The 24236-nt window shown below is 38.3% G+C and overlaps 1 protein-coding gene across 4 annotated transcripts in view; it reads right to left on the bottom strand.

Moving 5' to 3' along the window:
* KLRD1 (killer cell lectin like receptor D1) overlaps positions 1-22888 on the bottom strand; it is a 30360-nt gene extending 7472 nt beyond the window's left edge. For 2 of the 4 annotated variants that reach the window (XR_014017049.1, XM_081248946.1), the window contains exons 1-6: positions 22709-22888; positions 21289-21381; positions 21085-21147; positions 19486-19637; positions 18613-18716; positions 17698-17798 (exon numbers count right to left, since the gene is read on the bottom strand). Coding sequence is in view for 2 of the 4 variants with exons in the window: in XM_081248946.1 (XP_081105072.1) it covers positions 17698-17798; positions 18613-18716; positions 19486-19637; positions 21085-21147; positions 21289-21381; positions 22709-22715 (520 nt within the window). In the remaining 2 variants the exon portion in view is untranslated. Of the gene's footprint in view, positions 1-17612; positions 17799-18612; positions 18717-19485; positions 19638-21084; positions 21148-21288; positions 21382-21644; positions 21741-22708 lie in introns of those variants that run through there. The other 2 variants (XR_014017050.1, XM_081248947.1) reach the window with 2 other exon arrangements.
* Between the last annotated feature and the right edge of the window lie 1348 nt (positions 22889-24236).

The raw sequence follows: 24236 nt of genomic DNA, 5'->3' as shown, positions 1-24236 counted from the left end.
CAGAGACAGAGTTGAGTAGTTTCAACAGAGACTGGCTCACAAAGTTGAAACTATTTATGATCCAGTTCTTTAGAAAAAGTTTTCCAACCCCTACACTAGGATATAAAAAGTTTCAAAAAGTTCCAAAATTATGGAAATGAAAAAAGTGGTTTAAATGTTCCAAAGATTTCCAGGTTTAGATAATTGACATAAATCAAAAGGCTCCAATGAGCATAATCATATAACGCTTTTAATAAAGGCAAATAATATAAGACAACAGGAGAAAGATAATTCAAAGCAACATCCAGGGGGGAAAAAACCACAAAGGAACATCCAGGAACAAGCTTCCCAATGTTCTTATTTGCCTGAAGACATGATTCATCATCTCTGAATGAAACTGTTATTATTTGTGCTGATGTACGTGTGTTGAAACTTGGTTTCAGGAGAGCTCAGGCAGAAGTTTCCTGCAGAGTCTAGTCACATAGCAAAGATAGGATATCTACCTCAAGTGAAAGTTATCAATAAACAAATTAGTCATACGTTCCACTCAGGAATTCTGAACCTCTAAAAAATTTATCATAAATCATTGTTCAGTTAGTTAGTTAACTCACTGCCCTTATCATGGCCAACAGTCAAAAACAACTCTCAAGCTTCTCTGGAGATAAGCAAAGAGCTGTCTCAGTCTAGCTGTAAAATAACTCTATTTTCATTAAGCAAATTCAGATTCACTAACAGAGGAACTAAGAATTAATATATTGGAATAAATAGAAAAAGATTACTTGTCATGACATGTGAACCAAATTCTTAGTTATCAGGAATCAAAAGGCAGTACTGAAATTCAGTAAACTATGGGGACTTTCCTGATGGTGCAGTGATTAAGACTCCACCTGCCAATGCAGGGGACATGGGTTTGAACCCTGGTCCAGGAAGATCCCACATGCCGCAGAGAAACTAAGCCCGTGTTGCCACAACTACTGAGACTGTGCTCTAGAGCCCGTGAGCCACAACAACTGAAGCCCTTGCACCACAACTACTGAAACTCACAAGCCTGGAACCAGTGCCCTGCAACAAGAGAAGCCACTGAATGAGAAGGCCGTGCACCACAACGAAGAGTAGCCCCTGCTCGCCGCAACTAGAGAAAGCCGGAGAGCAGCAACGAAGACCCAATGCAGTCAAAAATAAATAAATAAATAAATAAATAATTTAAAAAAGAGAAAAATCTTTTAAAAATTCAATCAGCTATGAAGTAGCAGTTATGACATATTTTTAGGGGTATGTTGGTATGGTAGGCAGAGCTCTAAGATGACCCCCAAAATACTCATGCCCTGGTGTGCATCTATATAATCCCCTCCCCTTAAATTCCAGTGAGATTTGTGAAGATGATGGAATGCTGCTGTGATTAGATTACACTAAATGGCAAAAATAAAGCTATTTTTCAGATGTAACCAAGGTTCCAAATTAGTCAACTTTCAGTTAATCAAAAGAGAGATTATTATGGGTGGACCTAACCTCATCGGGTGAACACTTAAAACAGACCTAGAGGTCATAAAGAGAGGAGTCAGGGATGCTCTCCCCTGTCCTGGAAGAAGGAAGTAACCCCGGTGTGACTGCCTATGGGGAGGAGAGGGGAGCTGTGGGTCTCAGTCCTACAACCACAAGGAATGAAATTCTGGCCAAAGGGTGAATGAGCTTGGAAGAGGACTCTGTTTCAGATGAGAATACTGCCTGGCCAAGACCTTGGTTCCAGCCTTGTGAGGCCCTGGACAAAGAACACAATTAAGCTGTGCCTAGTTCCTGATCCATAGATAGTGTGAGATAATAAACATGCTGTTTTAAGTTTCTAAATTTAGTGTAATTTGTTATGCACCAATACATAACCCATATTACATACATTCAGGGTAATGGATAACACATTAAAAGCAACAGGATGAAATTAAGAAAGAATAAACTGACTTTTGGCAATATTATTTTGTTATATTGTGTATTTTTTACAAATTTCCTTACACTCTTCCTTTTCTTCTATATCCAACATTGAGATAGTCATTCAACTAGATCCTCCTATGTACATTAAGCACATTTCATAGCAAAAAGCAGAGAGCAAAAGAAAAATAAATGTCTCTCCCCAGACAATAAATCAGAAATGTCATGTCAGGGGGAAAAAGTATTTTGTGCAAAACCTTTCTATAAAAAAAGCTGTTCCCATCCCAAGGACTACAAAGATATTTTCAGGATGAAGTAAAGCAGAATGCAGGTAAGAGTGGGAGAAAAAATAATAAAAATGAAATGGGTCAGATGGTCCTGGATTGAGTGTGATTAGTATGATGGAGCCAGATGTGAGCAGGACACTGCTATGGGTGAACAGTACTCTTCATTCAAATCAGCACTTTCCATCACAATGCCCTGGAAAGATATGGGAGCTTAAAAAAACATCTGAGTTATAATTGGGAAGCAACAGGAATTTTCTTCCCTCAATGGAGACCATTTTGATATAGATTACTCTCTGAAATTAGACATCATCCATCATATTTAACACCTTCTGTTCCCTCATTGTTCTTGCAATATTGTAATAAATGTTCATGAATTCTCAGGAAAAAAAAAAGGCTGATTGAACTCTGGACACTTCATAGTGTGATGATATGAAAGTAACAATTTGAACCTATACTTTAATGTGGCTAAATAAACACAGTTGAGATTCATCCTGGACAAAAATTATGAAAATAGACTATCCTTGGTTCATTACAGAGAAAACCACTCTAGGTAGGATAAAACAAAGAAACACACAAAAAACTCAGAGGAAAATTTTGTGGGAAGAGGACAGATTGATGGGACAGTTGGAACAGAAAACTATTTATCTTCATTATAAGCTGCCTATAATGTTCTTTTTAAATTCAATTAAACTATATGATTATGAAAATCACATGGATGGCAAAGGCAAAACATTTCAAATATCTAGAAAGTGCAATGCATGTCCGCTTAGTCCAAGTTAAACATTTGAAAGATGTTATAGTCTATCCTGAATTTTGCATAGTATAACTTAAGTGCATTTTTCCTAAATCAACCTGCATTACAAGAATGTCAAGGAAGACTTCCGGGTAAGATGGCGGAAGAGTAAGACGCGGAGATCACCTTCCTCCCCACGGATACACCAGAAATACAGCTACACGTGGAACAACTCCTACAGAACACCTACTGAATGCTGGCAGAAGACCCCAGACCTCCCAAAAGGCAAGAAACTCCCCACATACCTGGGTAGGGCAAAGCGGAGAGATTCCCGCACAGAGGATCGGTGCCGAGCAGCACTCACCAGCCTGAGAGGCTTGTCTGCTCGCCCACCAGGGCGGGCGGCGCTGGAAGCTGAGGCTTGGGCTTCGGTCAGAGCGCAGGGAGAGGACTGGGGCTGGCGGCAAGAACTCAGCCTGAAGGGGGCTAATGTGCCACAGCTAGCCGGCAGGGAGTCCAGGAAAACTCTGGAGCTGCCGAAGAGGCAAGAGACTTTTTCTTCCCTCTTGGTTTCCAGGAGCGCGAGGAGAGGGGATTAAGAGCGCTGCTTAAAGGGGCTCCACAGACGGGCGCGAGTCACGACTGAAAGCGCGGAGCCCAGTGACGGGCGTGGGACGCTGGGGCTGCTGCTGCCGCCGCCAAGAAGCCTGTGTGCGAGCGCAGGTCACTGTCCACACCGCACTTCCGGGAGCCTGTGCAGCCCGCCACTGCCGGGGTCCCGGGATCCAGGGGCGGCTTCCCTGGGAGAACGCACGGCGCGCCTCGGGCTGGTGCAACGTCACGCCGACCTCTGCCGCTGCAGGCTCGCCCCGCACTCCGTGCCCCTCCCTCCCGCCCGGCCTGAGTGAGCCAGAGTCCCCGAAGAGGCTGCTCCTTTAACCCTGTCCTGTCTGAGCGAAGAACAGACGCCCTCCGGCGACCTACACGCAGAGGCGGGGCCAAATCCAAAACTGAGACCCAGGAGCTGTGAGAACAAAGAAGAGAAAGGGAAACCTCTCCCAGCAGCCTCAGAAGCAGCGGATTAAAGCTCCATAATCAACTTGATGTACCCTGCATCTGTGGAATACATGAATAGACAACACATCATCCCAAATTGAGGAGCCCGGAGTCAGTGCTGTGCCTCTGAGGTGGGAGAGCCAACTTCAGGACACTGGTCCACAAGAGACTTCCCAGCTCCACATAATATCAAACGGCGAAAATCTTCCAGAGATCTCCATCTCAACAGCAGCACCCAGCTTCACTCAACGACCAGCAAGCTACAGTGCTGGACACCCTATGCCAAACAACTAGCAAGACAGGAACACAACGCCACCCATTAGCAGAGAGGCGGCCTAAAATCATAAAAAGTCCGCAGACACCCCAAAACACACCACCAGTCGTGGACCTGCCCACCAGAAAGACAAGATCCAGCCTCATCCACCAGAACACAGGCACTAGTCCCCTCCACCAGGAAGCCTACACAACCCACTAAACCAACCTTAGCCACTGGGGACAGACACCAAAAACAACGGGAACTACGAACGTGCAGCCTGCAAAAAGGAGACCCCAAACACAGTGACATAAGCAAAATGAGAAGACAGAAAAACACACAGCAGGAGAAGGAGCAAGATAAAAACCCACCAGACCTAACAAATGAAGAGGTAAAAGGCAGTCTACCTGAAAAAGAATTCAGAATAATGATGGTAAAGATGATCCAAGATTCTATTTCCCAGATCCAAAATCTTGGAAATAGAATAGACAAAATGCAAGAAACAGTTAACAAGGACCTAGAAGAACTAAAGATGAATCAAGCATCGATTAAAAACACAATAAATGAAATGAGAAATACTCTAGATGGGATCAATAGCAGAATAACTGAGGAAGAAGAACGGATAAGTGAGGTGGAAGATAAAATAGTGGAAATAACTGCTGCAGAGCAAAATAAAGAAAAAAGAATGAAAAGAACAGAGGACAGTCTCAGAGACCTCTGGGACAACATTAAACGCACCAACATTCGAATTATAGGGGTTCCAGAAGATGAAGAGAAAAAGAAAGGGACTGAGAAAATATTTGAAGAGATTATAGTTGAAAACTTCCCTAATATGGGAAAGGAAATAGTTAATCAAGTCCAGGAGGCACAGAGAGTCCCATACAGAATAAATCCAAGGAGAAATACTCCAAGACACATATTAATCAAACTGTCAAAAATTAAACACAAAGAAATCATATTAAAAGCAGCAAGGCAAAAACAACAAATAACACACAAGGGAATCCCCATCAGGAACACAGCTGATCTCTCAGCAGAAACTCTACAAGCCAGAAGGGAGTGGCAGGACATAATTAAAGTGATGAAAGAGAAAAACCTGCAACCAAGATTACTCTACCCAGCAAGGATCTCATTCAGATTTGATGGAGAAATTAAAACGTTTACAGACAAGCAAAAGCTGAGAGAGTTCAGCACCACCAAACCAGCTTTACAACAAATGCTAAAGGAACTTCTCTAGGCAAGAAACACAACGAAGGAAAAGACCTACAATAATGAACCCAAAACAATTAAGAAAATGGGAATAGGAACATACATATCGATAATTACCTTAAATGTAAATGGACTAAATGCTCCCACCAAAAGACACAGATTGGCTGAATGGATACAAAAACAAGACCCATATATATGCTGTCTACAAGAGACCCACTTCAGACCTAGAGACACATACAGACTGAAAGTAAGGGGATGGAAAAAGATATTCCATGCAAATGGAAACCAAAAGAAAGCTGGAGTAGCAATTCTCATATCAGACAAAATAGACTTTAAAATAAAGACTACTAGAAGAGACAAAGAAGGACACTACATAATGATCAAGGGATCGATCCAAGAAGAAGATATAACAATTGTAAATATTTATGCACCCAACATAGGAGCACCTCAATACATAAGGCAAATACTAACAGCCATAAAAGGAGAAATCGACAGTAACACAATCATAGTAGGGGACTTTAACACCCCACTTTCACCAATGGACAGATCTTCCAAAATGAAAATAAATAAGGAAACACAAGCTTTAAATGATACATTAAACAAGATGGACTTAATTGATATTTATAGGACATTCCATCCAAAAACAACAGAATACACATTTTTCTCAAGTGCTCATGGAACATTCTCCAGGATAGATCATATCTTGGGTCACAAAAGAAGCCTTGGTAAATTTAAGAAAATTGAAATTGTATCAAGTATCTTTTCTGACCACAATGCTATGAGGCTAGATATCAATTACAGGAAAAGAGCTGTAAAAAATACAAACACATGGAGGCTAAACAATACACTACTTAATAACGAAGTGATCACTGAAGAAATCAAAGAGGAAATAAAAAAATACCTAGAAACAAATGACAATGGAGACACGACGACCCAAAACCTATGGGATGCAGCAAAAGCAGTTCTAAGAGGGAAGTTTATAGCAATATAATCCCACCTTAAGAAACAGGAAACATCTCGAATAAACAACCTAACCTTGCACCTAAAGCAATTAGAGAAAGAAGAACAAAAACATCCCAAAGTTAGCAGAAGGAAAGAAATCATAAAAATCAGATCAGAAATAAATGAAAAAGAAATGAAGGAAACGATAGCAAAGATCAATAAAACTAAAAGCTGGTTCTTTGAGAAGATAAACAAAATTGATAAACCATTAGCCAGACTCATCAAGAAAAGAAGGGAGAAGACAAATCAATAGAATTAGAAATGAAAAAGGAGAAGTAACAACTGACACTGCAGAAATACAGAAGATCATGAGAGATTACTAAAAGCAACACTATGCCCATAAAATGGACAACCTGGAAGAAATGGACAAATTCTTAGAAATGCACAACCTGCCAAGACTGACTCAGGAAGAAATAGAAAATATGAATAGACCAATCACAAGCACTGAAATTGAAACTGTGATTAAAAATCTTCCATCAAACAAAAGCCCAGGACCAGATGGCTTCACAGGCGAATTCTATCAAACATTTAGAGAAGAGCTAACACCCATCCTTCTCAAACTCTTCCAAACAATATCAGAGGAAGGAACACTCCCAAACTCATTCTACGAGGCCACCATCACCTTGATACCAAAACCAGACAAGGATGTCACAAAGAAAGAAAACTACAGGCCAATATCACTGATGAACATAGATGCAAAAATCCTCAACAAAATACTAGCAAACAGAATCCAACAGCACATTAAAAGGATCATACACCATGATCAAGTGGGGTTTATTCCAGGAATGCAAGGATTCTTCAATATACGCAAATCAATCAATGTGATACACCATATTAACAAGTTGAAGGAGAAAAACCATATGATCATCTCAATAGATGCAGAGAAAGCTTTCGACAAAATTCAACACCCATTTATGATAAAAACCCTGCAGAAAGTAGGCATAGAGGGAACTTTCCTCAACATAATAAAGGCCATATATGACAAACCCACAGCCAACATTGTCCTCAATGGTGAAAAACTGAAACCATTTCCACTAAGATCAGGAACAAGACAAGGCTGCCCACTCTCACCACTCTTATTCAACCTAGTTTTGGAAGTTTTAGCCACAGCAATCAGAGAAGAAAAGGAAATAAAAGGAATCCAAATTGGAAAAGAAGAAGTAAAGCTGTCACTGTTTGCAGATGACATGATACTATACATAGAGAATCCTAAAGATGCTACCAAAAAACTACTAGAGCTAATCAATGAATTTGGTAAAGTAGCAGGATACAAAATTAATGTACAGAAATCTCTGGCATTCCTGTACACTAATGATGAAAAATCTGAAAATGAAATCAAGAAAACACTCCCATTTACCATTGCAACAAAAAGAATAAAATATCTAGGAATAAACCTACCTAAGGAGACAAAAGACCTGTATGCAGAAAATTATAAGACACTGATGAAAGTAATTAAAGATGATACAAATAGTTGGAGAGATATACCATGCTCCTGGATTGGAAGAATCAATATTGTGAAAATGACTCTACTACCCAAAGCAATCTACAGATTCAATGCAATCCCTATCAAACTACCACTGGCATTTTTCACAGAACTAGAACAAAAAATTTCAAAATTTGTTTGGAAAAACAAAAGACCCCGAATAGCCAAAGCAATCTTAATAATGAAAAACGGAGCTGGAGGAATCAGGCTCCCTGACTTCAGACTATACTACAAAGCTACAGTAATTAAGACAGTGTGGTACTGGCATAAAAACAGAAAGATAGATCAGTGGATCAGGATAGAAAGCCCAGAGATAAACCCACGCACATATGGCCAACTTATCTTTGATAAAGGAGGCAGGAATGTACAGTGGAGAAAGGACAGTCTCTTCAATAAGTGGTGCTGGGAAAACTGGACAGGGACATGTAAAAGTTTGAGATTAGATCATTCCCTAACACCATACACAAAAATAAGCTCAAAATGGATTAAAGACTTAAATGTAAGGCCAGAAACTATCAAACTCTTAGAGGAAAACATAGGTAGAACAGTCTATGACATAAATCACAGCAAGATCCTTTTGGACCCACCTCCTAGAGAAATGGAAATAAAAACAAAGATAAACAAATGGGACCTAATGAAACTTCAAAGCTTTTGCACAGCAAAGGAAACCATAAACAAGACCAAAAGACAACCCTCAGAATGGGAGAAAATATTTGCAAATGAAGCAACTGACAAAGGATTAATCTCCAAAATTTATAAACAGCTCATGCAGCTCAATAGCAAAAAAACAAACAACCCAATCCAAAAATGGGCAGAAGACTTAAATAGGCATTTCTCCAAAGAAGATATACAGACTGCCAACAAACACATGAAAGAATGCTCAACATCATTAATCATTAGAGAAATGCAAATCAAAACTACAATGAGATATCCTCTCACACCAGTCAGAATGGCCATCATCAAGAAATCTAGAAACAATAAATGCTGGAGAGGGTGTGGAGAAAAGGGAACCCTCTTGCACTGCTGGTGGGAATGTGAATTGGTACAGCCGCTATGGAGAACAGTATGGAGGTTCCTTAAAAAACTACAAATAGAACTACCATATGACCCAGCAATCCCACTACTAGGCATATACCCTGAGAAAACCATAATTCCAAAAGAGACATGTACCAAAATGTTCATTGCAGCTCTATTCACAATAGCCCGAAGCTGGAAACAACCTAAGTGTCCATCATCGGATGAATGGATAAAGAAGATGTGGCACATATATACAATGTAATATTACTCAGCCATAAAAAGAAACGAAACTGAGCTATTTGTAATGAGGTGGATAGACCTAGAGTCTGTCATACAGAGTGAAGTAAGTCAGAAACAGAAAGACAAATACCGTATGCTAACACATATATACGGAATTAAAAAAAAAAAATGTCATGAAGAACCTAGGGGTAAAACGGGAATAAAGACACAGACCTACTTGAGAATGGACTTGTGGATATGGGGAGGGGGAAGGGTAAGCTGTGACAAAGCGAAAGAGAGGCATGGACATATATACACTACCAAACGTAAGGTAGATAGATAGTGGGAAGCAGCCGCAGAGCACAGGGAGATCAGCTCGGTGCTTTGTGACCGCCTGGAGGGGTGGGATGGGGAGGGTGGGAGGGAGGGAGATGCATGAGGGAAGGGATGTGGGAACAGATGTATATGTATGACTGATTCACTTTGTTATAAAGCAGAAACTAATAAAAAAAATAAAATTAAAAAAAAATATGTAATGAAAAAAAAAAAGAATGTCAAGAGTTCAAGTTGTAGTACTATTTTTTTTTTGGAAATGCTTTTTTTTTATTTTTTGCTTTATAACAAATTTAATCAGTTATACATATACATATGTTTCCATATCCCCTCCCTTTTGCGTCTCCCTCCCACCCTCCCTATCCCACCCCTCCAGGCGGTCACAAAGCACCGAGCTGATCTCCCTGTGCTATGCGGCTGCTTCCCACTAGCTGTCTACCTTACGTTTGGTAGTGTATATATGTCCATGCCGCTCTTTCACTTTGTCACAGCTTACCCTTCCCCCTCCCCATATCCTCAAGTCCATTCTCAAGTAGGTCTGTGTCTTTATTCCTGTCTTACTCCTATGTTCTTCATGACATTTTTTTTTCTTAAATTCCATATATATGTGTTAGCATACAGTATTTGTCTTTCTCTTTCTGACTTACTTCACTCTGTATGACAGACTCTAGGTCTATCCACCTCATTACAAATAGCTCAATTTCATTTCTTTTTATGGCTGAGTAATATTCCATTGTATATATGTGCCACATCTTCTTTATCCATTCATCCGATGATGGACACTTAGGTTGTTTCCATCTCCGGGCTATTGTAAATAGGGCTGCTATGAACATTTTGGTACATGTCTCTTTTTGAATTATGGTTTTCTCAGGGTATATGCCCAGTAGTGGGATTGCTGGGTCATATGGTAGTTCTATTTGTAGTTTTCTAAGGAACCTCCATACCGTTCTCCATAGCGGCTGTACCAATTCACATTCCCACCAGCAGTGCAAGAGGGTTCCCTTTTTTCCACACCCTCTCCAGCATTTATAGTTTCTAGATTTTTTGATGATGGCCATTCTGACTGGTGTGAGATGATATCTCATTGTAGTTTTGATTTGCATTTCTCTAATGAGCAAAGATGTTGAGCATCCTTTCATGCGTTTGTTGGCAATCTGTATATCTTCTGTGGAGAAATGTCTATTTAGGTCTTCTGCCCATTTTTGGATTGGGTTGTTTGTTTTTTTGCTATTGAGCTGCATGAGCTGCTTATAAATTTTGGAGATTAATCCTTTGTCAGTTGCTTCATTTGCAAATATTTTCTCCCATTCTGAGGGTTGTCTTTTGGTCTTGTTTATGGTTTCCTTTGCTGTGCAAAAGCTTTTAAGTTTCATTAGGTCCCATGTGTTTATTTTTGTCTTTATTTCCATTTCTCTAGGAGGTGGGTCAAAAAGGATCTTGCTGTGATTTATGTCATAGAGTGTTCTGCCTATGTTTTCCTCTAAGAGTTTGATAGTATCTGGCCTTACATTTAGGTCTTTAATCCATTTTGAGCTTATTTTTGTGTATGGTGTTAGGGAGTGATCTAATCTCATACTTTTACATGTCCCTATCCAGTTTTCCCAGCACCACTTATTGAAGAGACTGTCCTTTCTCCACTGTACATTCCTGCCTTCTTTATCAAAGATAAGGTGACCATATGTCCATGGGTTTAACTCTGGGCTTTCTAGCCTGTTCCATTGATCTATATTTCTGTTTTTGTGCCAGTACTATACTGTCTTGATTACTGTAGCTTTGTAGTATAGTCTGAAGTCAGGGAGCCTGATTCCTCCAGCTCCAGTTTTTGTTCTCAATATTGCTTTGGCTATTCGGGGTCTTTTGTGTTTCCATACAAATTGTGAAATTTTTTGTTCTAGTTCTGTAAAAAATGCCAGTGGTAGTTTGATAGGGATTGCATTGAATCTGTAGATTGCTTTGGGTAGTAGAGTCATTTTCACAATGTTGATTCTTCCAATCCAAGAACATGGTACATCTCTCCATCTATTTGTATCATCTTTAATTTCTTTCATCAGTGTCTTATAATTTTCTGCATACAGGTCTTTTGTCTCCTTAGGTAGGTTTATACCTAGATATTTTATTCTTTTTGTTGCAATGGTAAATGGGAGTGTTTCCTTGATTTCACTTTCAGATTTTTCATCATTAGTATATAGGAATGCCAGGGATTTCTGTGCATTAATTTTGTATCCTGCAACTTTACCAAATTCATTGATTAACTCTAGTAGTTTTCTGGTAGCATCTTTAGGATTCTCTATGTATAGTAACATGTCATCTGCAAACAGTGACAGCTTTACTTCTTCTTTTCCAATTTGGATTCCTTTTATTTCCTTTTCTTCTCTGATTGCTGTGGCTAAAACTTCCAAAACTAGGTTGAATAAGAGTGGTGAGAGTGGGCAACCTTGTCCTGTTCCTGATCTTAGTGGAAATGGTTTCAGTTTTTCACCATTGAGGACGATGCTGGCTGTGGGTTTGTCATATATGGCCTTTATTATGTTGAGGAAAGTTCCCTCTATGCCTACTTTCTGCAGGGTTTTTATCATAAATAGGTGTTGAATTTTGTCGAAAGCTTTCTCTGCATCTATTGAGATGATCATATGGTTTTTCTCCTTCAATTTGTTAATATGGTGTATCACGTTGATTGATTTGCGTATATTGAAGAATCCTTGCATTCCTGGAATAAACCCCACTTGATCATGGTGTATGATCCTTTTAATGTGCTGTTGGATTCTGTTTGCTAGTATTTTGTTGAGGATTTTTGCATCTATGTTCATCAGTGATATTGGCCTGTAGTTTTCTTTCTTTGTGACATCCTTGTCTGGTTTTGGTATCAAGGTGATGGTGGCCTCGTAGAATGAGTTTGGGAGTGTTCCTCCCTCTGCTGTATTTTGGAAGAGTTTCAAAAGGATAGGTGTTAGCTCTTCTCTAAATGCTTGATAGAATTCGCCTGTGAAGCCATCTGGTCCTGGGCTTTTGTTTGTTGGAAGATTTTTAATCACAGTTTCAATTTCAGTGCTTGTGATTGGTCTGTTCATATTTTCTATTTCTTCCTGATTCAGTCTTGGCAGGTTGTTCATTTCTAAGAATTTGTCCATTTCTTCCAGGTTGTCCATTTTATGGGCATAGAGTTGCTTATAGTAATCTCTCATGATCTTTTGTATTTCTGCAGTGTCAGTTGTTACTTCTCCTTTTTCATTTCTAATTCTATTGATTTGAGTCTTCTCCCTTTTTTTCGTGATGAGTCTGGCTAATGGTTTATCAATTTTATTTATCTTCTCAAAGAACCAGCTTTTAGTTTTATTGATCTTTGCTATCGTTTCCTTCATTTCTTTTTCATTTATTTCGGATCTGATTTTTATGATTTCTTTCCTTCTGCTAACTTTGGGATGTTTTTGTTCTTCTTTCTCTAATTGCTTTAGGTGCAAGGTTAGGTTGTTTATTCGAGATGTTTCCTGTTTCTTAAGGTGGGATTGTATTGCTATAAATTTCCCTCTTAGAACTGCTTTTGCTGCATCCCATAGGTTTTGGTCGTCGTGTCTCCATTGTCATTTGTTTCTAGGTATTTTTTAATTTCCTCTTTGATTTCTTCAGTGATCACTTAGTTATTAAGTAGTGTATTGTTTAGCCTCCATGTGTTTGTATTTTTTACAGCTCTTTTCCTGTAATTGATATCTAGTCTCATAGCATTGTGGTCAGAAAAGATACTTGATACAATTTCAATTTTCTTAAATTTACCAAGGCTTCTTTTGTGACCCAAGATATGATCTATCCTGGAGAATGTTCCATGAGCACTTGAGAAAAATGTGTATTCTGTTGTTTTTGGATGGAATGTCCTATAAATATCAACTAAGTCCATCTTGTTTAATGTATCATTTAAAGCTTGTGTTTCCTTATTTATTTTCATTTTGGATGATCTGTCCATTGGTGAAAGTGGGGTGTTAAAGTCCCCTACTATGATTGTGTTACTGTCGATTTCTCCTTTTATGGCTGTTAGTATTTGCCTTATGTATTGAGGTGCTCCTATGTTGGGTGCATAAATATTTACAATTGTTATATCTTCTTCTTGGATCGATCCCTTGATCATTATGTAGTGTCCTTCTTTGTCTCTTCTAGTAGTCTTTATTTTAAAGTCTATTTTGTCTGATATGAGAATTGCTACTCCAGCTTTCTTTTGGTTTCCATTTGCATGGAATATCTTTTTCCATCCCCTTACTTTCAGTCTGTATGTGTCTCTAGGTCTGAAGTGGGTCTCTTGTAGACAGCATATATATGGGTCTTGTTTTTGTATGCATTCAGCCAATCTGTATCTTTTGGTGGGAGCATTTAGTCCATTTACATTTAAGGTAATTATCGATATGTATGATCCTATTCCCATTTTCTTAATTGTTTTGGGTTCGTTATTGTAGGTCTTTTACTTCTGTTGTGTTTCTTGCCTAGAGAAGTTCCTTTAGCATTTGTTGTAAAGCTGGTTTGGTGGTGCTGAACTCTCTCAGCTTTTGCTTGTCTGTAAAGGTTTTAATTTCTCCATCAAATCTGAATGAGATCCTTGCTGGGTAGAGTAATCTTGGTTGCAGGTTTTTCTCCTTCATCACTTTAATTATGTCCGGCCACTCCCTTCTGGCTTGTAGAGTTTCTGCTGAGAGATCAGCTGTTATCCTGATGGGGATTCCCTTGTGTGTTATTTGTTGTTTTTCCCTTGCTGCTTTTAATATGATTTCTTTGTGTTTAATTTTTGACAATTTGATTAATATGTGTCTTGGCATATTTCTCCTTGGATTTATTCTGTATGGGACTCTCTGTGCCTCCTGGACTTGATTAACTATTTCCTCTCCCATATTAGGGAAGTTTTCAACTATAATCTCTTCAAATATTTTCTCAGTCCCTTTCTTTTTCTCTTCTTCTTCTGGAACCCCTATAATTCGAATGTTGGTGCGTTTAATGTTGTCCCAGAGGTCTCTGAGACTGTCCTCTGTTCTTTCCATTCTTTTTTCTTTATTTTGCTCTGCATCAGTTATTTCCACTATTTTATCTTCCACCTCACTTATCCGTTCTTCTGCCTCAGTTATTCTGCTATTGATCCCATCTAGAGTATTTTTTATTTCATGTATTGTGTTTTTAATCGATGCTTGATTCATCTTTAGTTCTTCTAGGTCCTTGTTAACTGTTTCTTGCATTTTGTCTATTCTATTTCCAAGATTTTGGATCTGGGAAATAGAATCTTGGATCATCTTTACCATCATTATTCTGAATTCTTTTTCAGGTAGACTGCCTATTACCTCTTCATTTGTTAGATCTGGTGGATTTTTATCTTGCTCCTTCTCCTGCTGTGCGTTTTTCTGTCTTCTCATTTTGCTTATGTTACTGTGTTTTGGGTCTCCTTTTTGCAGGCTGCACGTTCGTAGTTCCCGTTGTTTTTGGTGTCTGTCCCCAGTGGCTAAGGTTGGTTTAGTGGGTTGTGTAGGCTTCCTGGTGGAGGGGACTAGTGCCTGTGTGTGGTGGATGAGTCTGGATCTTGTCTTTCTGGTGGGCAGGTCCACGACTGGTGGTGTGTTTTGGGGTGTCTGCGGACTTTTTATGATTTTAGGCCGCCTCTCTGCTAATGGGTGGCGTTGTGTTCCTGTCTTGCTAGTTGTTTGGCTTAGGGTGTCCAGCACTGTAGCTTGCTGGTCGTTGAGTGAAGCTGGTTGCTGGTGTTGAGATGGAGATCTCTGGAAGATTTTTGCCGTTTGATATTATGTGGAGCTGGGAAGTCTCTTGTGGACCAATGTCCTGAAGTTGGCTCTCCCACCTCAGAGGCACAGCACTGACTCCGGGCTCCTCAATTTGGGATGATGTGTTGTCTATTCATGTATTCCACAGATGCAGGGTACATCAAGTTGATTGTGGAGCTTTAATCCGCTGCTTCTGAGGCTGCTGGGAGAGGTTTCCCTTTCTCTTCTTTGTTCTCACAGCTCCTGGGTCTCAGCTTTGGATTTGGCCCCGCCTCTGCGTGTAGGTCGCCGGAGGGCGTCTGTTCTTCGCTCAGACAGGACAGGGTTAAAGGAGCAGCCTCTTCGGGGACTCTGGCTCACTCAGGCCGGGCGGGAGGGAGGGGCACGGAGTGCGGGGCGAGCCTGCAGCGGCAGAGGTCGGCGTGACGTTGCACCAGCCCGAGGCGCGCCATGCGTTCTCCCAGGGAAGCCGCCCCTGGATCCCGGGACCCCGGCAGTGGCGGGCTGCACAGGCTCCCGGAAGTGCGGTGTGGGCAGTGACCTGCGCTCGCACACAGGCTTCTTGGCGGCGGCAGCAGCAGCCCCAGCGTCCCACGCCCGTCACTGGGCTCCGCGCTTTCAGTCGTGACTCGCGCCCGTCTGTGGAGCCCCTTTAAGCAGCGCTCTTAATCCCCTCTCCTCGCGCACCAGGAAACCAAGAGGGAAGAAAAAGTCTCTTGCCTCTTCGGCAGCTCCAGAGTTTTCCCGGACTCCCTCCCGGCTAGCTGTGGCACATTAGCCCCCTTCTGGCTGAGTTCTCGCCGCCAGCCCCAGTCCTCTCCCTGCGCTCTGACCGAAGCCCGAGCCTCAGCTTCCAGCGCTGCGCGCCCCGGCGGGCGAGCAGACAAGCCTCTCGGGCTGGTGAGTGCCGCTCGGCACCGATCCTCTGTGTGGGGATCTCTCCGCTTTGCCCTACCCAGGTATGTGGGGAGTTTCTTTCCTTTTGGGAGGTCTGGGGTCTTCTGCCAGCGTTCAGTAGGTGTTCTGTAGGAGTTGTTCCACGTGTAGCTGTATTTCTGGTGTATCCGTGGGGAGGAAGGTGATCTCTGCGTCTTACTCTTCCGCCATCTTACCCGGAAGTCTTCTGTAGTACTATTATATTTATATTTTGAGAAATAAAACATAAGAGGTTCTTTCTTCTTCCTGCCTCTTTGTATTTTAAAAATCAACTTTGGGTTCTTAGTTATTATTATTTAATTAAAATATAAAACTAGAAAGCAAATACAGATGTCAATACACAATTTTTAAGATGTAGATGCAACAATTACAAAAAGAGAATTGGCTTTTGATATCTGTGAGGTTGGGAAAATCTCTTCCAGGTCAGATGGGCATCAGAACTCATTGTGTTCCCACCCCTTCTTTTACCTGTTTAGAAATCCTTCAATAAAATGAGCTAGCCCCTCCTCCACCCAAAAAAAAGGGTAATTATTGGGTTGGCCCAAAAGTTCATTTGGGTTTTTCTGTAACATCTTACAGTATTTAGTTTTTGGTACATACTTTTAGGAAAAGGCTTTGGGGACTGACTAGAGATTAAAATCTTCAATGTACATGTAAGAATGGCTTTTTTACTGATGGATAAGCATAAGGCAAGAAAGATATTTGGAGTAAAGGAATAAGTATTATAAATTTATATGATCAGGGCTTAGATGCCTTTTCCTCTTGCAAAATATGAAAGCAATCACGTGAGACCATATATTTGGCCAAAGACTTCCAACTGTTCTGTAGAACTCTGTAGCATCAAGAGAAGACACACAAATGTGTTCCCCTCTGAGGCCAGGTGATACATAACAAGAAACTATTATATGGCACTTTCAGCTCTGAATTAGAACATATAGATGTATAGATATCCAGAAAGAATTAAAAAAGAACACTAAAATTATTTTTACTTCCAGAAAAAGAGAGATGAGGATGGGGCTTCTCAACTTAGTACGCCATACAAAGGACTGATATGATGTGATATATATTATTTCGCATGAATTAAGTTTTATTTAAATTTCTGCAGAATTTCCAAGAATATATGCATAAACTATTGAATTCACTATTTACTTTATACATTAATATTCATGAAATTATTTGTCTTGACTATAATTTTAGGTGTAGGCACACATTTCATCAATTTTAAGACACATGGCAAAATTTAAAAATTATAACTATATATGATGATGGATGTTAATTAGACCTAGTGTCTAGTTATTGTTATGTTGAATACTTGAAGCTAACATAATGTTATATGTCAATTATATCTTGATAAACATTTAAACACATTTTCAAATACATGAAAATTATGATTGATAAGACACAATTTGAAACATTTTACAGATCCCAGAAGTAGGTAGTTAGTAATATATGTTACCATTCTAAGTATACTGAATCTTCATTGCACACCCCTTCTGCCCCAAGAAACATCTAAATAAGCTGTTGCTTACAGACATAACGATATCTACTTCCACAGTCTGCATCCAAAACACTTCCGCTTGGGCCATATATTATGCAGTTCTTTGGATTTAGATGGTGAAGGAATATAAATCTGTAATGAAGAAGAATTTTTTAATATATTGGGAAAAGGAAATGAGAATGTTCAAGGATGATGTTTTTGTTAAATGATAGAACTATAGAAATTTTAAAAGCATTTTAATGAGATATTACCACATTGAGGCATTACCTTTTTTTCATTCAAGTCAGTTTTTACAATTTCAGAGTACAATGTTACAAAAACTCAGCTATTGCATCAATAATCAATAGCAATGAAGTTGGGGATTTTTTTGTTTTTGCTATTGTTTTTAATGGTTTTGATATGTTATATACTTTACTTCTAAGATGCATCTGCTAATCTAGTCTAGGAAAAAAATCAGAGCATAAAACCTGTCATTGTATGATACTGTAAATCCCATGTTTATGAATGAAAATGAGATTTGAAGATTACAAGTACACAGAAAATAAGCCCTGAATGTTTGAAATATGGGATGATGCTGAGAATATTGGGCTCCACCAGAATAAGGAAAATAGTGGATATACTCTTTTCTCTGGACGGCTTTTGTGTATGTGAGAATCTGTACATGTACATACATATCCAAGTGCTTGTACCAAGGCAGGAAATAAAAGCATATATCAAAAGCTCTTTTAGAGTCACAAGTACACTAACTTCATGTCACTTGAGCATACACTTGGGTGTGGTGGTTGGTACTAAAATTGTTATTCTGTTGCATCAATTCTCTTTTCTGTATTCTCACATCCTAAACAGGATATCTTACCTACAGTGTTCCTGGATGTTACGTTCTCTGATCAGATCTAAGGATAAACTCAAAAAGAACAGAAAAAGGTTTTGAGTGCCAGAAACTTACAGATCTTGGGAGAGAGTAGAATTATCCTCCCACAGCCAGGCATGATGTTCTTCATTGTAAGAGAGTCCAATCCAGTAATAATAGGAACTGGATTTCATAAAATGCTGTTTGGAAACAAAGACCAACATATTAACCTATTTTGAATCTACTCTAGGGATCATGTACTTTTAAGAAAGTCAGTGTCCAGTATTCAGATTCAGTTTTTCAATTATACAAACTAAAATCATTCTAAACTTTTAATTTAGGAGGTATAGTCAGGTCACATGCCTTATATTTCTCATTCATCAGGCCCATTCATTTATGGAGGAAAACATACCACAGAATCTCACTTCTTGAAAGAATGAAAAACATCATAAAGAGAATTAGAGCTTTCATGGAACACTCCCTTCACTAGGGATCAGCAATCAAATTTGATCCCAAATCAACAGTATCTTGAGGGATAAATCTTAGCACAGGTTCTGCATGGAGCTAGAGAAAATTTTCACTTTTTCTTAAGAGTTGGGTGATTGTTTTATAATATTCTTCATATTCATTCCAAGAGTGATAACAAAAGCTATATAATTACAAAATAAATTATAAATTCAATTAATGAACTAAAAATTCAAAGTTCTTTGAATAAAAATAATGATCTATTATTTATTCTTTGAATTCTCTCTAAAAAGTTTCTTGTATTTTATCTGTCACATTCTTATAATGTAAATCTTTGAGAAATTTTGTGTAGATTTTATGACTGTTTCAAAGTATAGGAAATTAGTTCAAATATAACTGCCTATTTACTATCTGATTAAAGACTTGAATCAAAGTATTCAGCTTACTTAGATAATATTTTCCTAGGTCAAAAAAAATGTAGAAAAACCAGAATTAAATACATGCCAGTTCATTTCTGTTTTGTATCTGAAGTAGACTGGAATTATGAGAAACACAAAAATTTCTACTCTCTTTCCATGTTTTTAATTCATTAGAAATGAAGTAACAGTTGCATTGGTAGCCAATCCACTTTTCTCGGCAAGAACAGCAGCCAGATCCTAAGAGAAAAAACAAAACATGACTTGATGACATTGGAGATTCGGTTTTTTTCAGTGCTATTTACTCATTTGTTATTTAATTTTTTCTACAACTCTTCTTTGAGAATTTACTGCATACACCACAGTTCAGGGGATATTAATCTGAATGACTCAGACATGATCCTTCTTCCTCATGAAGATTATATTCTAGAGATAGAGACAGAATTATACAAATCTCAGTCATTTGTGAATTATATTTAATGATAATTTGTGTAAGTATACACAAGGAATTCACTATGTTAAAATATTGTGAAGCAGAGTATAGGATGGGGGGCGGTTAGAAGAACTTCTTTTGAGGAAGTGACCCAAAGTTGATCTCTGCTGTGTAATTAGAAGTGAACTAGATAAAAGAGATATTTAAAGGAGGAAAGCATTTTAGCATATTTCCTGAGTCAGAAAATAATTCTGGATATTTTATTTCAAAATGAAGTTCATAAAGCACTTAGCTTGAAATCTGACCATCCAGTTTACTAGTGACAGTGTCTTCAACATTTACCATCCTCAGCGATAAAAGTCATATTATGTGGTAGGCACTCAAATCTTTGTCAAATGAATGGTGCTGAGATTGTAGAGTTGAATGGTGGCTACCAAGGGCTGGGAGGTGGGGGAAATGGGGAGCTGTTGGTCAAAAGGTACGAGCTTCCATTTAGAAGATGATTAAGTTTTGGGGATCTACTGTGCATCATTACAACTAGAGTTAACAATACTGTATTATATACTTGGGAGTTGCTACAAGAGAGCTTCTTAAACATTCTCACTGCAAAAAGACATGATAGTTGTGTGACATGATGGAGGTGTTAGTCAATGCTATGGTGGTAATAACATTGTAATAAGTGAATCATTGTACACTTTAAACTTACACGATGTCATATGTCAATTATATCTCAATAAAATTGGAAAAACGCTGAGGGAAAAAAGATATGAATGAAGTGCTATATGAACACAGAAGATGGTGAGACATCATTTCGGAAAAGATACGTTTAAAAACTTGGACTTTGAGCTGAAGTTCACGGGTTAAGTAGAGTTTAGAATTGCAGAAATCTCTGTGCTTCTTTCTGAGTTACGGAAGAAGCGGAGGTAAAGGTAAAGAGGTATCGAAGTCTGGGTTATGAAACACAAGGAGGCACTTAGGACCAGCTACAATATTTACTGTAATTTGCTTTTGTTACTTAAACATGAGCAGTCACATAGGAAAAATAGGTCACTTCAGGCTAATATTTTCCTTATTACTTAATATATAAATGACACACATTCAATGTAATTTAATAAATTCTTAAGTTAGCAATAAAATGAGACTATCCTATAATTTCTATTACTAAGCATAATATCCCTTCATGCTTCTGTGTGAGAAAAACAAGAATATTTCATTCTCTACCAGCACTAAAGTTTTCCAAAGTATGGAACCCACCTTCCCGGAGATCTGTGGAGGGTCCTGGAGAGAATGTTGGCTGAACACTTTGTTTAGTAAGTGCTGTAAGAAGTAATTAGAAATTTACTTCATCAGACACAGGTTTATGAAATAACAAAATATTACACATTATGAAACCTTTATTGTAAGACAGTTTCATCACAATTTTGATCTTTTTATATAGTCTTGACTAGAAAAACTTACAATTTTTCAACAAAACTCCCAAAGCAGCCACCAAAAAAAGGCACATTACTCCTAAGACCCCAGAAATCAGCCTCCATGGAGTGGTCTGAAAAGCTATAAAGAAAGAGAGATAGGGTAAAGATTTACAGAACAAACAGAGGAGCTGAAGTTATTAAAAGCAGAAACCAGTGAGGGAATCCAAAAAGTTCCTTGGTTTAATGAGCCAATCATTTTGCCAGTGAAATGTTGGAAAATGAAGACATTCCATTTAGAACTCCACCCAATACCAAAAATTTTATATGATATACTTTATTATTCAGTGAGATTAGCCATACCTTTCCCTCTTTATCAGTTCTATCTTATCAAACTGTACTTACCATTTATTTTTTAATTTGACAAAGAAGCTTAGAGATCTGTAGTAAAAAGAGATCAACAGGCACCAAGTTCGGTCTTGTGGGCTGATATAACAAACTCTTATTTTTGCAACAGCAACAAAAAAATCACGAGAAAGAGAATCTGATTCCCGTTAGGTAGCTGAGAAAATGTAGGATTCATTAATAATGTTATTTTCTCAAGGAATCAGAGCTATTAAGTACCCAAGTCAGAAATCAAATGAAAGTTTGTCTAGACCCAGAGTCTTTCATTCAACATATATTCCATCATTGTTACAATAATATCAATACTACTTGGGAGTGTGTCCTTCTGCTAATCTCAGTGTATCCGCTACTCTGAGAAATGTCAGGCTGCCCATAGCTTTGTAGAGGCTGTACCGTGAAGAGAAGACACGGTGTGATGAGAGGTTCCCCAACCAATGTAGCAGTAATAACTTGGGAACCTGAGTTCATTTCACAGTACATTGAATTATGATACGTAAAAAACCACTTTTTTTACAGGAACCATGTTTTACATGTATTACATCTTCTCATGCCAAAAATTACTTGCTCACAGGCATTTCCCCTAAAATAATTTAGCATCAGGAGATTCTGCATTAACATTAGTGCACTCCCAAAGGGTGTTGTCATTCACAACAGTTCAATGTGTCAAACTGTTAATCTGGGTGGTTTGGGGGATGTCACAACACAAATGGTAAATTTAAAAAACAAACACTTTCAAACATTTTGTTGATAATATTTAACATTCTCTATTTATTTTCATGCTAGAATTATGTTGTTTATATTTTTCCTGGTAAATTCAGATTCCAATCAGAATTTAGAGCTATCCCTGTCAGAATCCACTCTTTAAACCTGTTGGAAAAATCTTTACAAAATCATTTCTAAGTTACAGAATGAAGAATCAGAAAAATGAAATTAAAGTAGAAAGTGCAGCTACATGGGGAGCCTAAAAATGTATACTTTTGTCTTAAAGCGTTGCTTCAAATTAGCCATACCCACAAGATATTTTTCCTGGTTATTTTATTTTTTCATTTTATGACTTGACATACCTGCCATGTGAAATGTTGTTCCAGTGTTGATGCAGGAAAGTCACGATGGCTGCTTGTTCAAGAAGAATTGGGTTAGATAACGGAGCTGAGCTGTAGGCTAAGGAACCTGAAAGTTGTGTATGAAGAAATTTTTTAAAAAAGAAAAATTGTGTATTCAAGTGTGCTTGCATCATCTGCTGATGAGACATGGATGTGTAGTATGAACAAGAAGCAGTAAAATCACTATCTTCTAAAATGTTTCCGGAACCACAATACAGGAAATTCTCACTGAACTTGTGCAATGCACACCCTTTGACTATCACAAAAGAAGGTGACAGGAAGTTTTTTTAACGTTTGAACATCAAAGTCATCTTAAAAAAATTACTTGAAAAATGGAAAATATAAGCAAGCCAAAGGCAAATTTACTTGGTATAATAAAATTCCACACAGAATTTTCCTTTTTTAATAATGAGAAATGTCTATTATTTACCATATGCCAAACATAGTTTAAAGCACTCAGCCTATATTAGCTTATTTATCCCTGAAAATGACTTAATAATAAAGATATATAAATATACATGTTTTACTAATGAGAAAAGTATAGTATAGTAAAGCTAAGTACTAGAAAAAGGTCACTTATGTTTGAAACCCTTGTAGTCTTTCTCTAGAGCACATATGTGATATATTTCAAATTAAGCCTATCTCTGTGTGTCTATATGTTTTGTTGATTTTCATTTATTTTCTTTAGTACAGAGTGGGTGGAATTTTACAGCTCTCATTTGGTGCTTCTGATCCCTGCCTCACTAACTCAAGTGTGGAAAGCAAAGATAAAAAGGGTAGAATCAGAGGGACTTCTCATGACTGTCCCCACACACACACACACACACATGCACTATGACTGCCTCAGCTGGCCTAAGCCCACACGTAGTGCCTCATTCACAACAGCCTTAAAAAGTTTCATTTAATCTTGACTCTCCTTATTTTTACTAATATGTTAATTATTATAATCATTTACAGTGTTATTCAGGTAATATAGAGATAATTCAAGTTACACATTTTTGTCCTCAGAAGCGTAACCTTAACAGTGAGAATTTCAAAAGAGGGACAAATAGGCAGATTAAGAGTCGAGAACAGAGACCTTGATCTACGATTAAGAGTCAGGAAATATAATCTACCATTCATCCCCACACAAGACATAACTCCCAAGTTTTTTTGTTATTTATATTGTTTATTTTTAAGCATTATAATATTCCCATAGATGAACCCTTTTGTAAAAGACAGGCTTTTCAACCAAAAAGAAGAAGAGAAACAAAAAACCAGGACTGTGATTTGATTTCTTGGTTTCCATGAGGCTAAAAGCTTTCCATCTTTTTAACTTGCACTGTGTGCATTGGGCTGCTTTCACTGAATCACCAAAATAGCTGAAACATAAATCCTACCTCGAGAATGTGAACGTGAAAATTCTTCATCCAGATTTTACGCAAATCCAAGTTGAAAGATGTGATAGAAATGAAACTGTGCCTTCTTAAAGTCTATTTTTTCTGTTTTA

This window comes from Mesoplodon bidens (assembly GCF_964165515.1).
Source record: "Mesoplodon bidens genome assembly, chromosome: 11".
Classification (NCBI taxonomy): Eukaryota; Metazoa; Chordata; class Mammalia; order Artiodactyla; family Ziphiidae; genus Mesoplodon; species Mesoplodon bidens.
This window is presented reverse-complemented; position numbering and strand designations above follow the sequence as displayed.